General features: G+C 42.9%; 1 protein-coding gene across 2 annotated transcripts; it reads right to left on the bottom strand.

The window, feature by feature from the left end:
- Window positions 1-835: 835 nt before the first annotated feature.
- On the bottom strand, window positions 836-17,408 carry LOC119736399 (dynein assembly factor 5, axonemal-like). Of its 2 annotated transcripts, none has more exons than XM_038210417.1 (9): window positions 16,512-17,408; window positions 15,837-15,945; window positions 15,001-15,233; window positions 13,863-14,072; window positions 13,020-13,163; window positions 12,323-12,491; window positions 11,586-11,884; window positions 10,552-10,900; window positions 836-1,482 (listed from the first exon to the last, which is right to left on the bottom strand). In XM_038210417.1, the coding sequence occupies exons 1-9, from the start codon at window positions 17,370-17,372 to the stop codon at window positions 1,352-1,354; spliced, it is 2,505 nt and encodes an 834-aa protein (XP_038066345.1). In that variant the 5' UTR covers window positions 17,373-17,408; the 3' UTR covers window positions 836-1,351. The 2 variants fall into 2 exon arrangements, with proteins under 2 accessions (XP_038066345.1, XP_038066344.1); XM_038210416.1 differs by lacking the exon at window positions 836-1,482 and adding an exon at window positions 8,920-9,896 and having other exon boundaries at window positions 16,512-17,407.
- Window positions 17,409-19,384: the final 1,976 nt, after the last annotated feature.

The following is a 19,384-nucleotide window of genomic DNA, read 5'->3' as shown; positions in this document are numbered from 1 at the left end:
ATAGACAACTGTGGAGGGGAGAGAGAGCGCTAGGCATTTGAAGGAATACCCTGCTTTTTGAAGAAGATTTTGCTCCAGACTTTAGGATCCCAAGCTATTGAAAATGATACAGATGGGAGCACTTAGTTTTGAACACTGGCTCAAAATGACGGGCCATTCAGAGTCTGATAGTGGCCAGTGCATAGATTATCAGACTGACATATGATTTAGGGGGTCAACCTAATTTAGATATCCACGTGCATACCAATAGCATATGGTGTTAAGGGTGAAGTCTGAGTGTGAAGTGATTTTCATCGGGTCAGGTTGACGAGGCTAAACCGACCAGAGACATTTATTTTATAAACCAAATCAGAACGGAAACCGAACTGGACTACCTAAAACCGACCCGACCTGATAACAATACAAAGAAAACCGACCCGAACCGAGCCGAAACCAAACCAACCCGAAAAAACCCCGAATATCATGCTTCGGCAAATGTGTCCGCTTCTTGCGCCTGAACTGACCAGCTTTCTGTAAAAAAAAAATGGCGGCTTTCGGTAACGGAATCATGCCGTGTGGTACTCGCAATGTGACCTACAGGACTACATGCTATAGATAATGAAAGGTTTGCGGAAACACCATGTGCGAATAATTTCTCAACTAAGAGAATGGTTCTGAAAGAACCAGAGGTAGAAACTCGACGTTCCGGTCAGTATGCTCTGACCGTCTTCAGGAGACTCTCCTGAAGACGGTCAGAGCATACTGACCGGAACGTCGAGTTTATTCCTCTGGTTCTTTTCAGAACCATTCTCTTAGTTGAGAAATTATTTGCACATGGTGTTTCCGCAAATCTTTCATTATTTAGTATCTCCACCATGCAAAGCCTCAAATCTTATTTACATGTTATAGACGATCCAGCCAGACTGCAAACCATTTTCAGTCGCACTGCGCGCAGTGATTCTGCACTAAATAGTGCACCATGTGAATTTCCATTCAGCTTCGGTTCATTTTGGTTTATTTCAAGGTTTTTCCAAAATGGCTTAACCGACCCGACCGGAAAATTGCAAACGCAAAACCGAAACTGACCCGACCCGACTAACATGATGGACAAACTGACCCGACCCGACCCGAAGTCGGTTTCGGGTTGGGAGACATAGGCCAATCAAACTATAGGGGAGGTGGCACAGCCGAGACGCAAAGCAACCAATATTAGATATCAGAAGCACTAGGCCATTGCCTGTCCTAAGATCAGGTCTTCAGGTCTTTGGTCTGGGCAGTTCTTTGCCCCCACTCTCAGAAATATTTCACAGCCGCTGCCTTACTCCTCAACAAAACAAGAGACGTAGTTTGTGACAGCGTTCGTTGGTTCCGTTCATTCTGTGAGAGTCTTAATGTGTTGAAGGAGCTCATCGCAGAGCAAGAAGCTTCGGTGTTTGTGTCGGACCGTCTCCACCTCCTCTTGGAGTAGTTTGGGATGCAGAGGGGCTGCCTGCTTCAGTATGTCTGTGGGAAAATCAAAACCACTACAGGGATGAGAGGGGGAGGGGAGGGAGATGAAAATCCACAACATAATTGGCAGAGGGTTTGGGGGCCGTTGAAGGCCACGGAGTAATGTTTGTACTCGCCAAAAGGCAACCTTAAAACTACCCTATTCTCCAGGTGTGCCTGGTACAGAACCCTGTCGTAGTCGGCAGGGAAACACTGGAAGAAGGTCTCGAACGTCTTGGCCACGGCCAATACATGCACTTTTAAAGTTACATTAGATACATGGCACAAGTGAGTGAACTAAAAAATATTGACCCATTATTTAAAAGCAAACAAAAGCAAACGAACAACTGAAACGGACAAACACACAAACAGCAGACCATAGAACAGATACATAGATAACGAAGGACATTACAAAAACAACAAACGGGCAGAAACAGACAAACAAACTCATGGCAATTATTTTAAAATGTACCTAAGTGCAGTAGTTGTGGATCTCCTGTACCTGGTGGTACGGGATTTTGGTATTTGGAGACCAGCAGTGCATGGTACTTTTAACATTCCAACTGCAATTATTATCGACTGGAGGGGGGCACTTCCCCCCCCCCCCCCCCCCCGATTTACCCAAGTACCCATCTTGCTGACAAAAAAATGTTTTTGAAATAACTGGGAAAATCAGGGGCGGCGAAATCAGGGGGTGGGGGCTGGGGGGGGGCACTTTCCCCCAGCCCCCCCCCCCCCCATTTTCCCAAGAGGGGCACTTGCCCACCCCCCCCCCCCCCGATTTACCCAAGTGCCCCTCTTGCTGGCGCAAATGTGCTCCCTCGAGCATAAATGTGCCCCCTCGCGATGAAAACAGAACTAGTCCAAACATTTCGGGTAATTTGTTTTCAGTTACAATTTCCCAAAATGGCATAAAGAGTTCTGATATGAACGAGGAATATGAAAACCGAGCCCCAAAACCCTTACAATGGGCCCTTAAATAGGCCCTGCAAAATGGCCGGTTTTGAAAAGCGCCCCCTATTTTGGAAGATAGTACCAGAGGCCCCCCCCCCCCCCCCCCCCCCCCCCCCATTTGATTTTACGAAGGCCAAGTGTCCGGTGAAAAAAACGTGTCGACATTTTAGCTCGGATGAAGCAAGTGACCCTTTTTGGTGAAGCCCCCCCCCCCCCCCCCCAGTTTGACAACCTCGGACGAAATTGAATGTTAGAGTTGGTGAATGTGAATTTAAATGTTTTAAAATAGCCGGGAAAACCTATATTATATTTTGGAGGGGTGATAATAATGCTCTATTTTCATTCCATATACGACTGCACGTTTGGAATATCAAAACTAATGAGTATCATGTATAAGGCCAAAATAGAATCTCCGGTTTCTGGTATGCGCACGCGTCGCCGTAGCCATGCGCGTCGACAAAATGAAAAAGTTTTTAACAATTTTAACATGTTTTTAGATGGTTACGATCGAGTATAAGCTTTATGTGGCCTCTCTGAACTCCCATATATGCACTGAGTCCGGCACCATTTGTCGTCACCAGCCGACATTTTGAAAAAAAAAACGGTAAAAAAAAAAGCCGCGCCGTCGCACCACTTTTTGGGAAAGCTCCATACCAGAAACCGGAGACTTTTCTTTTTGCCTAAAGGGCCCATGTAAATTTTCATTGCCTATGATAAGCACTCATTATATTGAGCCATTCGTCCCCACGTCACCTAGAAAAGCGCACATGTAAATACAGCATGACGTCATTAGGTCTATTTGGTGACTTGTTCACGTACAAGCTCCGTGGGCCCCTGGTTGAGGGACATGCAGCGCCACGTGACCAGAGCTCAGCCCTTATATCACTATGACCCCGGAAGTGGACAACCTAATTTACCCTTTTTTTTAATGCTATAGCAGAATTTTAGGGTTTTTTTAAGTTGCTACACCCGGTTTTAAAAATGTCAATTGTCTGCTAGCAGAATTTTGGATTTTACTTTTACTTGGACAACTCTCTCGGCGCCCAAATTACCCCAGACACAGCATTAAAAACACCACTGATTTAAAGCACAGCCAGGCACCAGTCTATTCTTAATTTGCATGTACAAGATTTTTGACCATCCAATACCAGGGTGAGAGAGCCGGTGGTGGGAGCGTGCTGCTGGACACCGTGGGAACGAGGCTGCATTCAATGTGCTTATCATTTTTTTTACGAAACATTCTGTTGTGTCGGAGACCTAATTAATGATTGCTATCCATTTACCTTTTTTTTTTAAATATTGAATTTCTATTGTGAAGGGGATTAACATGGCCCTATTAGCTGGCGATCGATCAAAATTAATGACACATTATCAATAACCAATCCATAATATCTTGAGTATATAACGATCTCATTGTTGATCCAATTAAAGATGCGACACATTATCGATTCTACGTGGGAGCCAGTCTAAAGCAGTCACCCTTCGAGAATATCACAAAGACAACCAAACTAATAAAATTCACAACTGGACCTTTAAACCGTGAGAATATTGACAAACCTGCAGACAATTTATTTTTAGATTTATGGAAATGTCAATGTTACATTGTTGGCAATCCAAATCAATGCGGCACGGGGAGTATTTAAACCAAAATTGTAGAACAGATCGTCACAAACCTCAGATAGCTAGAGTAACAGCGGGAGAAATCACAGATTATAATATTGGAATCCATTCCGATACGAGCGTCAAGGTATGTATTACATAATTTGTTTTTAATCTATGGCTTGTGGCGTTGGAACTTTTGTGGAAGATTTTTCACATGAAAGGAAATTTATAAGAATTCAGCTTTCGCTTTTGAAATACTTGATGAAAAGGCTATTGTATACTGCTTTACGTCATTTGTTATAAACTCCAACTCAATATGTCCCAAATATATTTCCTTCTTTAATTTGACCGCATATCAAACATTATAGAGTTCAGATTTTCTGAGACTTGTATACATTTATTTCCTCTCTTTATCCAGATCAAAATTGCCAAATGTGTATGTGTGTGTGCGCGCAGTTTAAAACTCAATTTTGCTCAATTCAAAAATTTGTTTTATCTATACAACTAACCGATTTAAAACTGTAAAAATACAACGGAATAAAATACAGGCTTTCAGCTTAAGAAAAGCTCACAATACGGTGAAATCGCGATGTATCTTATATAGTCTTGTTTTGGGAGTCGTAGACTAAACAAAAAGTCAGTGTGGATATGGGTTGGTATTTCACAACTGCTGACACTAGTCTTTGACAAATTACTTCCCAATAACTAGCAGGTAACTTCATACCAATGTTGGGCAACATGCCCAACAGTTCTTTTTACCCAAACTCTTTATGAAGTGTAAATGACAATCAGAGAAGTTTCCCAAAATCTTCCTTCCTGTATTAGGACTCTCAGAATGAAGGGGGCTGTTATTTTGGCCATGGTCCTACTCGTCGTAGCAAAAGCCTACGCTGCAATGTTCATGGTGGCTGACAGTAAGCATCTCGGCCGGTCTTTCATTTATTTATAAATGTAGCCGTTAGTTTTTGTCTCTTTCCCGCCACAAAGTTACAAAAGTTACATTAATTAAAGCTGCGTCCCCGTGCTCTTTTTGAGTTACAAGCCCTTCCCCCCCCCCCACGCCAATAAAATTCTTTTCCAAATTGCTATTTTTCTAGCAATACAAAAGTTATTCACTTGTGAATAAGACATTGACCGGAAAAAACCCGTGTTTTGAATTATTAATTTGCAATTACGAAATATTGGTTGCCAGGCCGTGCTCGTGGCGTAGCTGGTTATTGGGATTATCGGGATTTAAGCCCATAAGCGGCACCCTAACCATCCCGAGTAAGCCCCCCCCCCCTCTCAAACAGATCAGTCTGATATCCAAATTGCGATTTTCTTTTTTATTAGACTGAATTTCTGGGAATAAATTTCAAGTTTTGAAAAGGTCCCTCTTCGTTCCCATATCAGTTGACTGTACTCCGGGAAAGGGGTTCAACTCTTCGGATGAATTCGACCTCCCGCCATGCTACAAGTGCAGCTGTTTTCAGATGTCCGAAGGCATGGCAGGCGCAAGTTGTCATGGAACATAAGCATTTCATTTCTCTTAATATATGCCTAAGCTATTCAATTTCTAAAGCATGCACCGCCCGATGGTAATGTTTTAAAACGTAGGTAGAATAACACGCAATGTCAGCCATTTTGCAAATTTGAAAATTGCTTGTTATTCTACTATATTTTTTCAAAAGACAAATCTGCAATGACCATATAGCCAAATATCGTTTTAAGACATAATCTGTGTGCCAAGTGCCATGCTTTTATCATCAAAGGCACAATTGCCCCAAATATTTCCCCTACTGCCTCACTATATGTTCGATATGATGTCATCCATTAGAAATTTTTAATTCAAGTTTTATAGCCTTCCTAAAAATGAAACTTCCATTGATTTTGGGTTTTTTCAGAGTGGGATACGGTTTATTTTCTTTCTCCATTCGCGCCAGTATACTGACACGCATTCCCGCAAATTGTTTGGTTGGCAGTCACAATGAATGATGCCGTAAAAGACAATGTTCAAATAGTTAGGTGACGTGACGTCATCTGCACGTCCTCTATCCTATCCCGTCATACAAAAATCAATGAAAGAAGTTTTTTAAATGCGAGTTGTGAATCAGGATCACATCCAAATACATGTCCACTTTTAAATGAAAAGTTTGCGAAAACACCATGTGGGAATAATTTACCAAAGAGAATGGTTCTAAATAGAACCAGAGGTATACACTCGACGTTCTTGTCAGTATGTTCTGACCGTCTTCAGGAGAGTGAAGACGGTCAGACCATACTGACTGGAACGTCGAGTTTATACCTCTGGTTCTTTTCATAACCATTCTCTTAGTTTGAGAAATTTTTCCCACATGATGTTTCCGCAAACCTTTCATTCATTAGTATCTCCACCACGCAAAGCCTCAAATCTCACTTATGTCCACTTTGTAGATGTATTCAATCTGCATCCTTGAGATTCCTACTTCCAATATTTTTAAATAAATATATCAATAAAATCATTTGGGTTATTTTTGGTGAACCGATTCTTCGCAATCCCCTTTCCCACTATCAATCAACAGGCTTTTTCTTTCTATTCTAACGTTGGCGCTGCCCTGTTCTCGTTATTTCCAGGGTAACCGTTCCTAGGGAATATGACTTCGAGAACTGCGAATCAATCTTTGACGAAGAAAAGTGCCTGTATACCGTGACAAGGAAAAACGACACAGACATAGCGTGCGAGGTTTACGCAGCTGTAATCAACTAAGGCACGACTTTCATTTTGCATTATGCTGGTTGGTTGGTTGGCCGCATAAGATCCAATGGGGATCATGCTACCGCTCCTTGGGCTGATTGTTTTCGGCGCGCCCGTCCTTCCTAGCGCCACTTCTTCTCCGCCGCATCTGCTCCCTCATGGACTGCTTTCCGCCACGCTCCCCTCACAGCACATAGCTCCTCCACTCCGCGTTCCTTGATCTGGCAGTGTCGTAGGTCGTCCCGCACGCGGTCTTGGAAACGGAGTAGAGGTCTTCCACAGGGTGTCTATGCAAGCAGATATCCTTTTAATTTAGAACCGCGCCTGTAGCTATTGTTCCGATAATCCGTCACAGTTGCTTTTGTACAATAGCATGCACAATGATTTCTACATTGAACTTGAAGGGGGCCTCGTCAGCGTACAATGATCACGTGTAGATTTGTCTATAGGTAGGCCTACACTGGTTGTAAGCGTCAAAGTGCGATTGCTGCTTTTGTTTAACCGAATGCTCATGCGATCATTGATCATGGCCATAAGCAACACACAGTGCTTAAACTTATCTTCAGAAATATTGTAATGAAACAGCATTAGCCATTACCTGTAAAGTTGGGTACGGTACTCGGGTGGATGTAGCTTTGGCTAAAAGAGCGGGGGGGGGGGGTCACTGACAAGAGGATTGGCGGTTTACAGGCACGTGCTACTTTTTCTTCATGATTCTATTATTTTTTTTGGAAGCCCAAGGGAGGGGGTTGACAGACCAACACCCCCCCCTTCCGTAGACTCGCAACTGGTAATTATGACCAAATAGATAAACCAGTGTATGAGTAATCTGAGTTTATAAAGACAATACTTTGAACCTCAAGTTGTCAACAACAAAAATCTGCAATACAATGGGAGTAAAAAAATCATAATTGTATAAGTTGATGCAGTACCAAAACCCAAGGTGCACAATCCCTTCAAGACTTCAAAAAATCAGCAAACTGGACAAAAGTCATAAAATACTTAATATTTGCAGCAAACAGAAATAGGCAAATGCTGGTTTGTGTGAACACTAGAATGATCAATCGATAGAATGGTAAATTCCAGCAGGTCAATAGGGTAATAAAAAATAGCAAGGTTTTAAAATAAACTCACAAACTATGGCACATAAAACATATGGTTGATGCTGTACAATCTGTCTGATTGGTTTTTCTTTTAATAGATTTCTTGGCCCAAAGTCCAGCCAGCATTGCCTTTCGGATAAATAAGAGCAGTACATGTATTTAGTTATTTTGGATTTAAGAAATGAAAGACATTTTCATAAATTCTGTGTCAATTTAATAGTCAACTTTGATGAAAATGCAAATTAAATCTCCCCCAAAAAATGGTAACACTAATTCTAATAAATGTCACATGATATTTTTTTTTTTTTTTCAAATTTCTATTTTCCAAACTTCGTTGAACTTGAGGATTGGCTACTTTAAAAACAAAATGGTTCAGTGGGCCATTATCATAGACAACTGTGGAGGGGAGAGAGAGCGCTACGCATTTGAAGAAATACCCTGCTTTTTTAAAGAAGATTTTGCTCCAGACTTTAGGATCCCAAGCTATTGAAAATGATAAAGATGGGAGCACTTAGTTTTGAACACTGGCTCAAAATGATGGGCCATTCAGAGTCTGATAGTGGCCAGTGCATAGATTATCAGACTGACATATGATGCAGGGGTCAACCTAATTTAGATATCCACGTGCATACCAATAGCATATGGTGTTAAAGAGGTTGTGGAATGCTCGAAGACATTTCCGTCATTTTTCGGGTATATGTAGCCTAAGGTGTGATGAAATAAAAACAACTATTGTTTCTGTCGTGAAATGAGTGCAAAAGGTACTTTTGAGAGCTGTTTTTCAGGTCCAGTTTCGACCCGAACGTGCAATTGTGTAAAAGTCGTCGTTGCGGGCAGCAAACAAAACACAGTAAATCGTGACGTAATAAACAGGACTCGTGTATGCTACTGTGCATCGGGAGTCCTGTTTATTACGTCACGATTTACTGTGTTTTGTTTGCTGCCCGCAACGACGACTTTTACACAATTGCACGTTCGGGTCGAAACTGGACCTGAAAAACAGCTCTCAAAAGTACCTTTTGCACTCATTTCATGACAGAAACAATAGTCGTTTTATTTCATCACACCTTAGGCTACATATACCCGAAAAATGACGGAAATGTTTTCGAGCATTCCACAACCTCTTTAAGGGTGAAGTCCGAGTGTGAAGTGATTTTCATCGGGTCAGGTTGACGAGGCTAAACCGACCAGAGACATTTATTTGATAAACCAAATCAGAGCCGAAACCGAACTGGACTACCTAAAACCGACCCGACCTGATAACAATACAAAGAAAACCGACCCGAACCGAGCCGAAACCAAACCAACCCGAAAAAAACACCGAATATCATGCTTCGGCAAATGTGTCCGCTTTTTGCGCCTGAACTGACCCGCTTCGTGTAAAAAAATGTCAGCTTTCAGTAACTGAATCATGCCGTGTGGTACTCACAATGTGACCTACTGGACTACATATGTTATAGACCGATCCAGCCAGACTGCAAACCATTTTCAGTCGCACTGCGCGCAGTGATTCTGCACTAAATAGTGCACCATGTGAATTTCCATTCAGCTTCGGTTCATTTTGGTTTATTTCAGGTTTTTCCAAAATGGCTTAACCGACCCGACCGGAAAATTGCAAACGCAAAACCGAAACTGACCCGACCCGACTAACATGATGGACAAACTGACCCGACCCGACCCGAAGTCGGTTTCGGGTTGGGAGACATAGGCCAATCAAACTATAGGGAAGGTGGCACAGCCGAGACGCAAAGCAACCAATATTAGATATCAGAAGCACTAGGCCATTGCCTGTCCGAAGATCAGGTCTTCAGGTCTTTGGTCTGGGCAGTTCTTTGCCCCCACTCTCAGAAATGTTTCACAGCTGCTGCCTTAATACTCCTCAACAAAACAAGAGACCTAGTTTGTGACAGCGTTCGTTGGTTCCGTTCATTCTGTGAGAGTCTTAATGTGTTGAAGGAGCTCATCGCAGAGCAAGAAGCTGCGGTGTTTGTGTCGGACCGTCTCCACCTCCTCTTGGAGGAGCTTGGGGTGCAGAGGGGCTGCCTGCTTCAGTATGTCTGTGGGAGAATCAAAACCACTACAGGGATGAGACGGGGAGGGGGTGAGAATCCACAACATAATTGGCAGAGGGTTTGGGGCCATTGAGGGCCACAGAGTAATGTTTGTATTCGCCAAAAAGCACCCTAAAACTACCCCATTCTTTTGTTCGACATTGACATTGATACATACAGAGAACTTGAATCTCACAAATCCCAGATTTCAAAGGGATTTTTTTAACAATCCTGACAAATCTCAACCATGCCTATCCTTAATTAAGGATAGCAGTTAAATTGTGGAGTTGAAGATATTGTCCTCAAGCAGCTTCTTATCCATGAGGCTACACAAAAAAAGCAGATTTTTTTCTGATCCTTTTTTGCCAATAATGTCTTTGAACTCAATTTTGTTATAAAATTTTAAATTGACTACCTCATATGTAAATCATAGCCAACACGAATGACAAGTTATACACTTTGAAATTATTTGGGAAGAAATAGCTTGTTCCATATGTAAATTCTTTAAATATTAAGGAGAATGGATCATTTAAAAAAACACATCAAATTCCCTAAACACATGTTACTATAAATTTTCAGTTATAACCGATAAATTGCTTAACGTTGTGGGAGACTGAAATTTACCAAACTCTCTCAGTCCCTGAAACGGGTCGAGCCTTACCTAGTACAGCCTGCTGTATATTTGGATCCGGGTCATCCATGTGGACCAGCAGGCCTCTGTACAGCGTCTCCAGGTGCGCCCGGTACAGAACCCTGTCGTAGTCGGCAGGGAAACACTGGAAGAAGGTCTGGAACGTCTTGGCCACGGCGACGCGTATCTCGTCGCTGCTGTCGTCCATGCGCTTCAGCAGCTCCATGTACATGGTGTGCAGGCGGTCCGGGTCAAAGGTCGCGCCGCAGAGGGCCAGGATCTTGCGGAAGACGCGGCAGGTGATGAGGCGGGTGGAGCGGCTGTCGTCCTCGAGGAGGGAGGTCAGTTGGGTTTGAAGGTCATCCATCACGCTGCTTACCTGAAAGGTATCAATTTATGTTGAGTCATGAAAAATCAGACTTTTATGTGTCAAGGCGATGTAATTCGTTCCTCAAATATAGGGTTTTACCCCAAACTGACGTAAGGTTCTAAGCACTGCACACAAATTGCCTTTTTGAACCTGTGAGAATCAAGTCAGAAAGTCACTCAATTTGACACTACAACATTTTTGTATCTTAAGTTTGTTATAACAGAGGGCCAGAACCTTGAGTGGATGAACTATATCCTTACAGAGGTAAAGTCCAATGCACTTCACGTACATGTAGAGCCCGGTTCACACTTCATGCGAAAATGAAAGCCAAGCGAAATTTGTGACATCGACAATACGTTCAAAGCGCGTCCACCATTGTTGACGACATGAATTTTGCTTCGCACTTGCTTTCGCGTTAAATATGAACCGGGCTTAATGCCAAGACAAAGTCAAAATGAAGACCTTCACATTCAGATCGCATCTTTTTTTCTTATTTAAATGTTAGCTAATAATAGAGTCTGTATCACCCACTGTCTGTGGCCGTTTTTAGAATTCTGTTGCATTGTGTAAAACAGCAGTTACTGTGACTTGAAAATTCAGTGCAAATTGAGGTTGGGATTTGGGTTGGGGTTTGGGTTGGGGTAGTTTGAACAGTAAAAACCCGAGCACTTTAGCGCTTTTGACCCTAACTCACTTGTTCAGCAGTCAGCAAGCCACTCTGCAGCAGCGCCCAAAGACACGATATGCCAGTGGTCCGAATGGCGGAAGCCGTCCTTCCGCCATGCCACACGCAGTTGGGTATGACCATCTCCCTGACCACTACTAAGGAGAAGTCACCAAATCTGGCCTTGGCTTCGGGCGACTCGCCGGCTTTCATCACCAGCCGCGACAGGAGAGAGAAGAACTTGAGACGGAGTTCCGGGTCCTTGTCGGTCTTGAGGTTGGCTTGCAAGACGGGGAAAATGTCGTCGAGGAGCTCGATGACCAGCACACCTGATGATGAAGATTGTATTAATTTTTGAATGAAAAAGTTAAAATAGATTTGATAAAAAAAATCTATTTTGCAGAGTGAAACTTGAAATAGCACGAGGAATGCATATTTTAAGAATTATGGTGGAAACAAGTCACTTAGGTGGGAGTGTGGACTAGTGGCTAGGGTTCGTGACTCATGATCAGAGGATCAGGGGTTCGACTCCAGCTGCTTGGCCACATGTTGTGTCCTTGGGCAAGCCACTTCACCCCCACTTGCCTCTCTCCATCCAGGAATATAAATGGGTACCGGCATTAGCTGGGAGTAAACTGTGATGGACTAGCATCCCATCCAGGGGAATAGAAATATTCTCAGTCGTTTCATGCTACTGAAACCGGAGATAAAAGCCGGCCTCATGAGCCACATTGGCTCGTGACAGACTTTACTTACAATTTACTTACCAGATTCCGTAAGCAAAGTGTCAAAGATTGGCCGCTCCACTGAGAAGTTCGTCCACTGCTCGTAGTTTCCCTTCAGCAAGTCAAGCATCTGACGGCTGTGCTGCCTATAGAGGGCGCTGCTACTCTCCATGCCTTGTACTTGGGCGAGGGACTCTATGACGTCTCTGGTCTGCGGTTAAAAAAAGGGTGTAATGGACTTTATGTCATCTTTATTGTTGACAAATGATAAAATAACCCACATAGACAAATTGACTAGGTGTACTTTCTGATCAATATTAGGTTGATCAAGGGAATTGACTGGAACATGATTTAAAATCTGTAATATTGACCCATTAGGAGACCAAAAACAACATTGCGTCAATGGGAGACTGCCCACCTATGGCTGATATCTTGGTAAAACCAGTGCCACAGGTTTAAATCCACTTCAACTTTATATTTTTGTCAACAGAGTTGATACGTTCTTACAAATTCAGAAAGAAGTGGTAAGGCGATTGGACTTTCCATCACACTGAATTTTGAAAGTTGGATTTTACTGCAAGACAGCCTCTAAAATGTAGCCTTTTAGTCAGTGGTGAAATAGGTTGTGACTGTTCTGTAAACTTTAGCAAGTGTTTCTAACTCCAATCATCACTGTAACAGATAATAAAAAGTTTGATTGGGACAAAAACAAAAAACCAAAATTCCAGTACTGATATACCTTATTTTTCAGTGCATCGTCCCTCTCCAATGCTAGCACAGTTACAAGCACCATGAGTAATGATAGGCTGACTTCGCTGCACTGCTCCTTGCTAGTACCCATGATAGCTTCAATGCAGGACACCAGATGAATTTGGTAGGAATGCTGAAGAAGATAAAGCAAAAATCACAAACAATTATGTGTCAGTTTGAACCATCAAGACTTATATCTGTTGTTGAACACTGTGTTGTTAATTAGGTCCAATTTCATGGCTCCGCGAACCACAGGATTCCGTGCTTACGATCACCACTTTGTGCTAATAGCGCTAGCAGAAACATTTGGTGCTTACCCGGTAAGCACAGAATCCTTAGTTACGGGATGTAGGCATGTTCAGAAACCAAAATTCCTCGCTAACCCATGAAATACGCTGAATAATACAAAATATTTATATGGCGCTATACGATGAACAGAGCACCTTACAATAACAAAGAGGGGAGAGATGTGAACATGTACACAATGCAAAAACCAAACCCACAATTACGAACTAACAAAGTAAACAAGCATATCAGGAAGGTTTTGGGAAAAGAAATGTCTTGAGGAGGCGTTTGAGGACAGGCAACGAAATGAATTCTTTGTTTAACAGGAAGCCAATGCAGCTCTGCCAGCAGGCTACCAGAAGGCTGGTCCCATCCACATGCCAAGACTAGCCGCGCTGCCTTATTTTGCAGGCGTTGTAGGCGTTTCAGGTCAAGTTCATGCACTCCAAACAAAGTAGAATTGGCGTAGTCAAGGCGGGAGAGGACCATACTTCTGACAGCATGATGGCAGGCTTCTTGTGTGAGAAATTGGCGTGCAGGCTCTGACCTGTTCGCCGCGGCAGACTTCAGGATCCACCAGCACGTCGCACACGCTCTGCAGCTGTGGATGGAAGCCTTCCTGCGTGGATCCACGGATCAACGCAGCCAGCGTCATCAGCACGCCTGGACTCTGAGCCAACTGCACAGTTGGGGACATCAACTTCCAGTAGATGGCTGGATCCACAAAGAAGCCCACCAGCTCTGCAGACTGGAGTATCTGTATTCGGTACATCACAAACAAACAAACCATAGAAGAAATTGTACGGCAAGATTACCATATGTGAAGTTCACTAATTTTCCTCTGTATTGACTAACAAGCCCCCAGATAGCAATTTCATGTCATCAAAGTCAATTTGAGCAGTGAGAAAATACAAGCATTTTCTTAGAAAACACTTAGAAAATTTTTCAGTCCACTCTCATAGGGTTTGTACACAGAGTGTTGAGTGAACTTCGTATATGGAAATCTGTCCAATTGTACCCTTGAAAATCAGCTTTGACTACGGCCGTGTCCGAAACGGGCATCCAGAGCTACGGCTACGTCTATTGTCAGCGCGTCCCCGCGTATTGCGAATGGGCGCAGACCTAGACCTAGCTCTAGACGGCTGATTCGGATGCAGCCTTAGGGATATTTCAAATTGTAAGTTTACTCCGTCTACTTGACTTGCTTTTATTGCGCTGATTATCATCCTAGATGCAGTGTGATTTGGCAACTTTATGAAGGTGACTCGAAATCTAGTAATATAAATTTTTTCTTTTCAAATTTTTTTTAACTTTCTGTTGTTCACATGCTGTTGCCTCTTGTTGTTGACTTAATTCAGGCCGAGAGTACAATGCTCTCGGTTATTGTCCGAAGCATTTTAGTTATGACTTTTATTGAACTTTATGCAAAAAAGTCTGTGATCTCTGTACTTTCGAAAGAAAATGTGTAAAAATCACATAACTGTATATGAATTTTAGATGTGCCAATAAATGGTTCAAAAACCTTCTTAATCTGTAACCCTTCAAAATTTTGATTACTAAGAATTAAAATGGTAAGTACTGCGTGTACCCTCAAAACACTGAAGGGATACAAGACCTGTTGGATACAAGACCTGTTAGATCTTGATACACTGGGCAGGTTTATCAACCATCCGTGCATACTGTACCTGCGTCACAACCTCTTTCTCCTCGTCGCCACAGGCCTTGTACATTCCCGACAGCAGCTTCTCCATGTGCTGGGTGGTGTGGTCCTCGGCGTTCAACAGCAGCATCCGCAGCAGTTTGGCCGACATGATGCGATTGGAGGTGGTCCAGTCAGTCAGGTCGTGGAGGAGCCCCGGCAGGATCTTGGACAGGTTACGGAAGATCAGGGTGCGGCAGCCCAAATTGGGTCTTTTGGCTACAGATTCCATGGATAACAAAGTTGGAAATATTGTTAGTATTTACGCAGACTGGGACCTGGAGTGTTCTTAAACGTGTAAAACTAAATCAGGCCAACTTTACTCACTCTTCAGCCAGCCAATTTCTCCAAAATTTTCGTTGGGCAAAGAAAAGGGCCTCAGTGTTTCACCAACCAAGTTTGAAGACTCAATCTAATTTTTAAAGGAGACATTTCTTAAATATTTTGCACATGAGAGGGAAGTCCAATCATTTCAAAATGAGACTAAAGACTACACTGGTATGTCCAACTGTTTGAAAAGACTGACCTCTTCATTCAGTGTCATTAGTCTGGTGACTGACTATGGAGAAATGTGTCGTAAATAGAGACTAGTTCCTAACTTGCCACATGTTTCTTTTGGCACAGTTGATTGATGCAGTACTGAAGCTGTTTTGGACTGGTTGTTTTAGGTGCCAGTCTATTTTCTTGTTTTGCATGTTTTCAATACCTTACGTTTTGGGACTCTCATACAGATCAGTATGTTATTAATGTATTAGATTTACGTAGGAACACAAAAATACAAGACCAGGATCAAAGCAACTGACTGGTCATCGGAAAACGTACTTTCTCCAGGAGGTAACTTGACATATTTTCCAAAGTCCATCTGGTCTTTCAGTTCTTCTTCATTCTCCTTGGCATATTTGTCTCCAATATCATCCCAAAGTTTGAAAGCCTGTCGATGAGAAAGGTTAAAAAAAAAACACACACACACAGAATTAGAAATATTGAACAAGAATCAAACTTTTAAGTTCAATTGGGTTTTGACATATTAAAATATTTGTATACAAAAAACAAAGAACAATTGGGAAGCAATTATAAAATTAAAATTAACTTAACATTGAATCAAAATTGTCTTAGTGAATTTAAGTATTTTATCATATTATCACCGTTTGCTCGATATTTGTAATTTTTTATTTAGAACAGTAGCTTTATTTATATCCAGCCCTAGCGCCTCAGAAATTGTTGATTACATATTTCAAAACACAAGCACACAAGTTACAGCTCTTTACGGCCAACTCGCAGGCAACAGCTAGTCAGTTGGTCATCTACAGGTGAGATACAATAAAAGGCCTATTGTTTTCTCTTGGTACAGTTATATTCCCTCCTCCCCCCCCCCCCTTTGGTTCACTTATATCTTATTCCCCCCCCCCCCCCCCCAGAAATTTATGTCAGGCCATGGAGCTATAGGTCAGGCTGCCTTCGTAAACCCCAAAATGTCCAAGGAAATATATGATTCACCCTCTGCTGTATGTCTGGCAGTTCATCTGTCTGGCTGGTGAGTAGAAGAGGGATCAACTTATGATGGAAAGAGTACCGGTCAACAAAGTCCAGCAGCCATCCGCCCACCACATCAGTCACTGCTACCCGTACCTGCGGCGACTGGTCAAACAATCGCTGCGCAAGGTGGGATATAACCTTGTCCATTGGTTTGTGACTGCCGTACTGTAAAACATCACCGATTGTCAAGGTGCACTGCGTGCGAACTTTTGCGTGTTGGTGACTGATGCAATGCAGAAGTGGTGTGATGAGCGATTCGGACTGCATGTGGAAATGCTCAGGAATTGAACGCGCCACCAGACTTGTACACTTGCAGCTCTCTCTTCGGACATCCGGAAATGGATCGACGATAGTTCGTTGCAAAATTTTGACCAGGTCATCAAGATATGGCGCAATTTTCTTTTTTGTTAACTCGGAAAGCTTTACGAGTAAACTCACAAGGCTTAGCCGCAGTTCCTCTGATGTTTCAACTATTTCTTGGTTTCCTAATCGTTGCACGACTGTTGGCATAAGATACGGTAACGACCCCTCTGGCATGGGAACAGCGTCAAGAAATTCTGACACAGCATCAATGGCCAGTTCGCGACATCTCTCAACGCTGTCTGCGAAGCATTTCAACAGCGGTTTGAGTAAACTGTCGAAAACGCGCTGCAATATCTCGGGATCCAGAGCCGGTTTCTTGCCCAAAGTTTCCCTGCGGATGCTTTCGAGTGCCCGCTTTTTGGTAGCCCGGTTGTTTTCGGAGAGGCAGTTGATATGACGAGTTACTGCCTGAAGAATTTCCGTGGTTCTTGCATCAACACTCTCCACGTTTTCCGCCATTTTGTTGGTGACGACTCCTCGTTCGTAACTATTAGACATACCAACTTTAATATATACACTTCGGTTTAAATTGAAATTTAAATTTGAAATGAAAAAAAATAAAATTATAAATTGTATTCATTTTAACGTAATAAAAGTTTATTAATAATATTAAAAATTGAAAATTAATTTCTTTAGAAAAAAATATTACAAAATACAAGAGGCAAAAGTTAGACTGGTAACGTAAGCTGGCAACTAAATAGACTAGTAAGCAGGAAACTAACTGCAACCCCGTAGGGGGAGCTAGCTAGGCAAGCGCTCCAAATGAAAACGTCAGTGGCCCCAATATTAAAGGGAAAATACAACATTTGCAAACATCAAAAAACGAAATGATCAAATTATCACGAAATACCTTACTGAATTGTTATGGAATGACAATCTAAAGCATCCTGTAAAATCGTGGCTCCTGGTGTGCTGACATTTTATTTTTACAACGCTGGCAGCCGACCAGCCTTGGAGAAACTGGCTTTTTTTCAAAAATTGTTCTTGATTTAGATGTTACGAAACGGGGGCGGGGGAATCGGATGTCAGTCTCCGTCATAAAAAAAAATGGGGGGGGGCTGGGCCGGGCGGCCAGGAGGGGGATTATTGCAACTATTCAAAAATAAGGGCCCCACTTCCGCCGACCATTATTGTCTCCAAAATATATTCAAAATTTAATCAAATTAATGAGGATATTATGTCCTGAACCAAAAATGTAAATATTATGTAAAATCATGGAGGAATAAGAAGGAATTTAGAGCAGGCGCGAGTCACCATTGGTAATGGGAAAGCTGACAGGTTTTTGCCAGTACTAATTTTTTTCCAGGCTGCTCCACAAATTCTGAGTTCAATGGGGAGGATCATTGGCGTAGGCTATCCGGAAGCCGGCGGGACTGAGGGGGGAAACTCCCCCTCAGCGGATGATGTTTTATTTTTGTTTATAAAGAGAGGTCTGGCATGAACGACGAATAAATAAAGCCAAAAAAAACATAACAATGTGTCAGCTTGTCAGCAACAGAAAATGACAAAAGGTAGATTTTTGCAAACCCCCCCCCCCCCCCCTCACATCAAATGTTGAATAAGCCGCTAAGACTTTTGATTTTGTAACCCCCCCCCCCCCCCGGCCCTGCCCACTGACATCAAAAGCTGGATTTACGTCGCTGGGAGAGTTCAATTAGGTGTGGCCGTGCCATATATTATACGCTTTTTGTTAGCAAGGGCGTCAATTTTCACTTCTCAACGGTGGGGGGAGGGGTTATACCTTGAGTACTAAATGCGAGAGCGAAGCCCTAACGGCGTGGGGTTGGTTGGGGGCCCCAAAAATTGTGCTGTGGTGCAATCTGAGGCGGCACTGACTACTAAGATCATCTTCTAAACTGAAAGATCATCTTTTAAACATCATTTTCGAGTTTGGAATCATTGAATCAGCTATTCTGAGCTATAGAATCATTATAAAGGCTGCAATATTTATTCGGGGACGAAAAAGTGGGGGAGGGGGACAAACGATATGATCCCCCCCCCACTTTAAAAAGTGTGGGGGGTTGTCCCCCCCCCCCCCCCCCCGTCTCCCACCGATTGACGCCCATGCTCGTCAGTAGTGGCGCTGCTGTGCCAGTTGGAAGGAAAGAGAAGGAATTGCCTTCTTTCCGTCTATATAATTTCGGCAAATGGCACACCAACGTCATATGAAACTACTGAGAAGCATTATACTTTAAGTATAGTAGGGTTGGGGGATGGCCGGCACGACCATGCCACACCCCTAGACCCCCAAACGGCGTATCCAAGCTCTTGACGGTCAGCCGAAACGGGTGGGGGCCGGGCAAAATCAAAGTCTGGGCATTGTTAGTTCGACTTACTGAATGCAGAAACTTTAACCTGTACCTCAGCGTTTGTCACTGTACCGTCGAGTCCAGCATTCCCCGGTGTTGCCTTGACGACTCAGAATGAGGAAGGAATTAGGACATGCTTGTAGGGACTATGTACTAAATAAT

This window comes from Patiria miniata, unplaced genomic scaffold (genome assembly GCF_015706575.1).
Source record: "Patiria miniata isolate m_02_andy unplaced genomic scaffold, ASM1570657v1 HiC_scaffold_3, whole genome shotgun sequence".
Lineage (NCBI taxonomy): Eukaryota > Metazoa > Echinodermata > Asteroidea > Valvatida > Asterinidae > Patiria > Patiria miniata.
The sequence above is the reverse complement of the archived record's forward strand: the minus strand, read 5'-3'. Positions and strand labels throughout refer to the sequence as shown.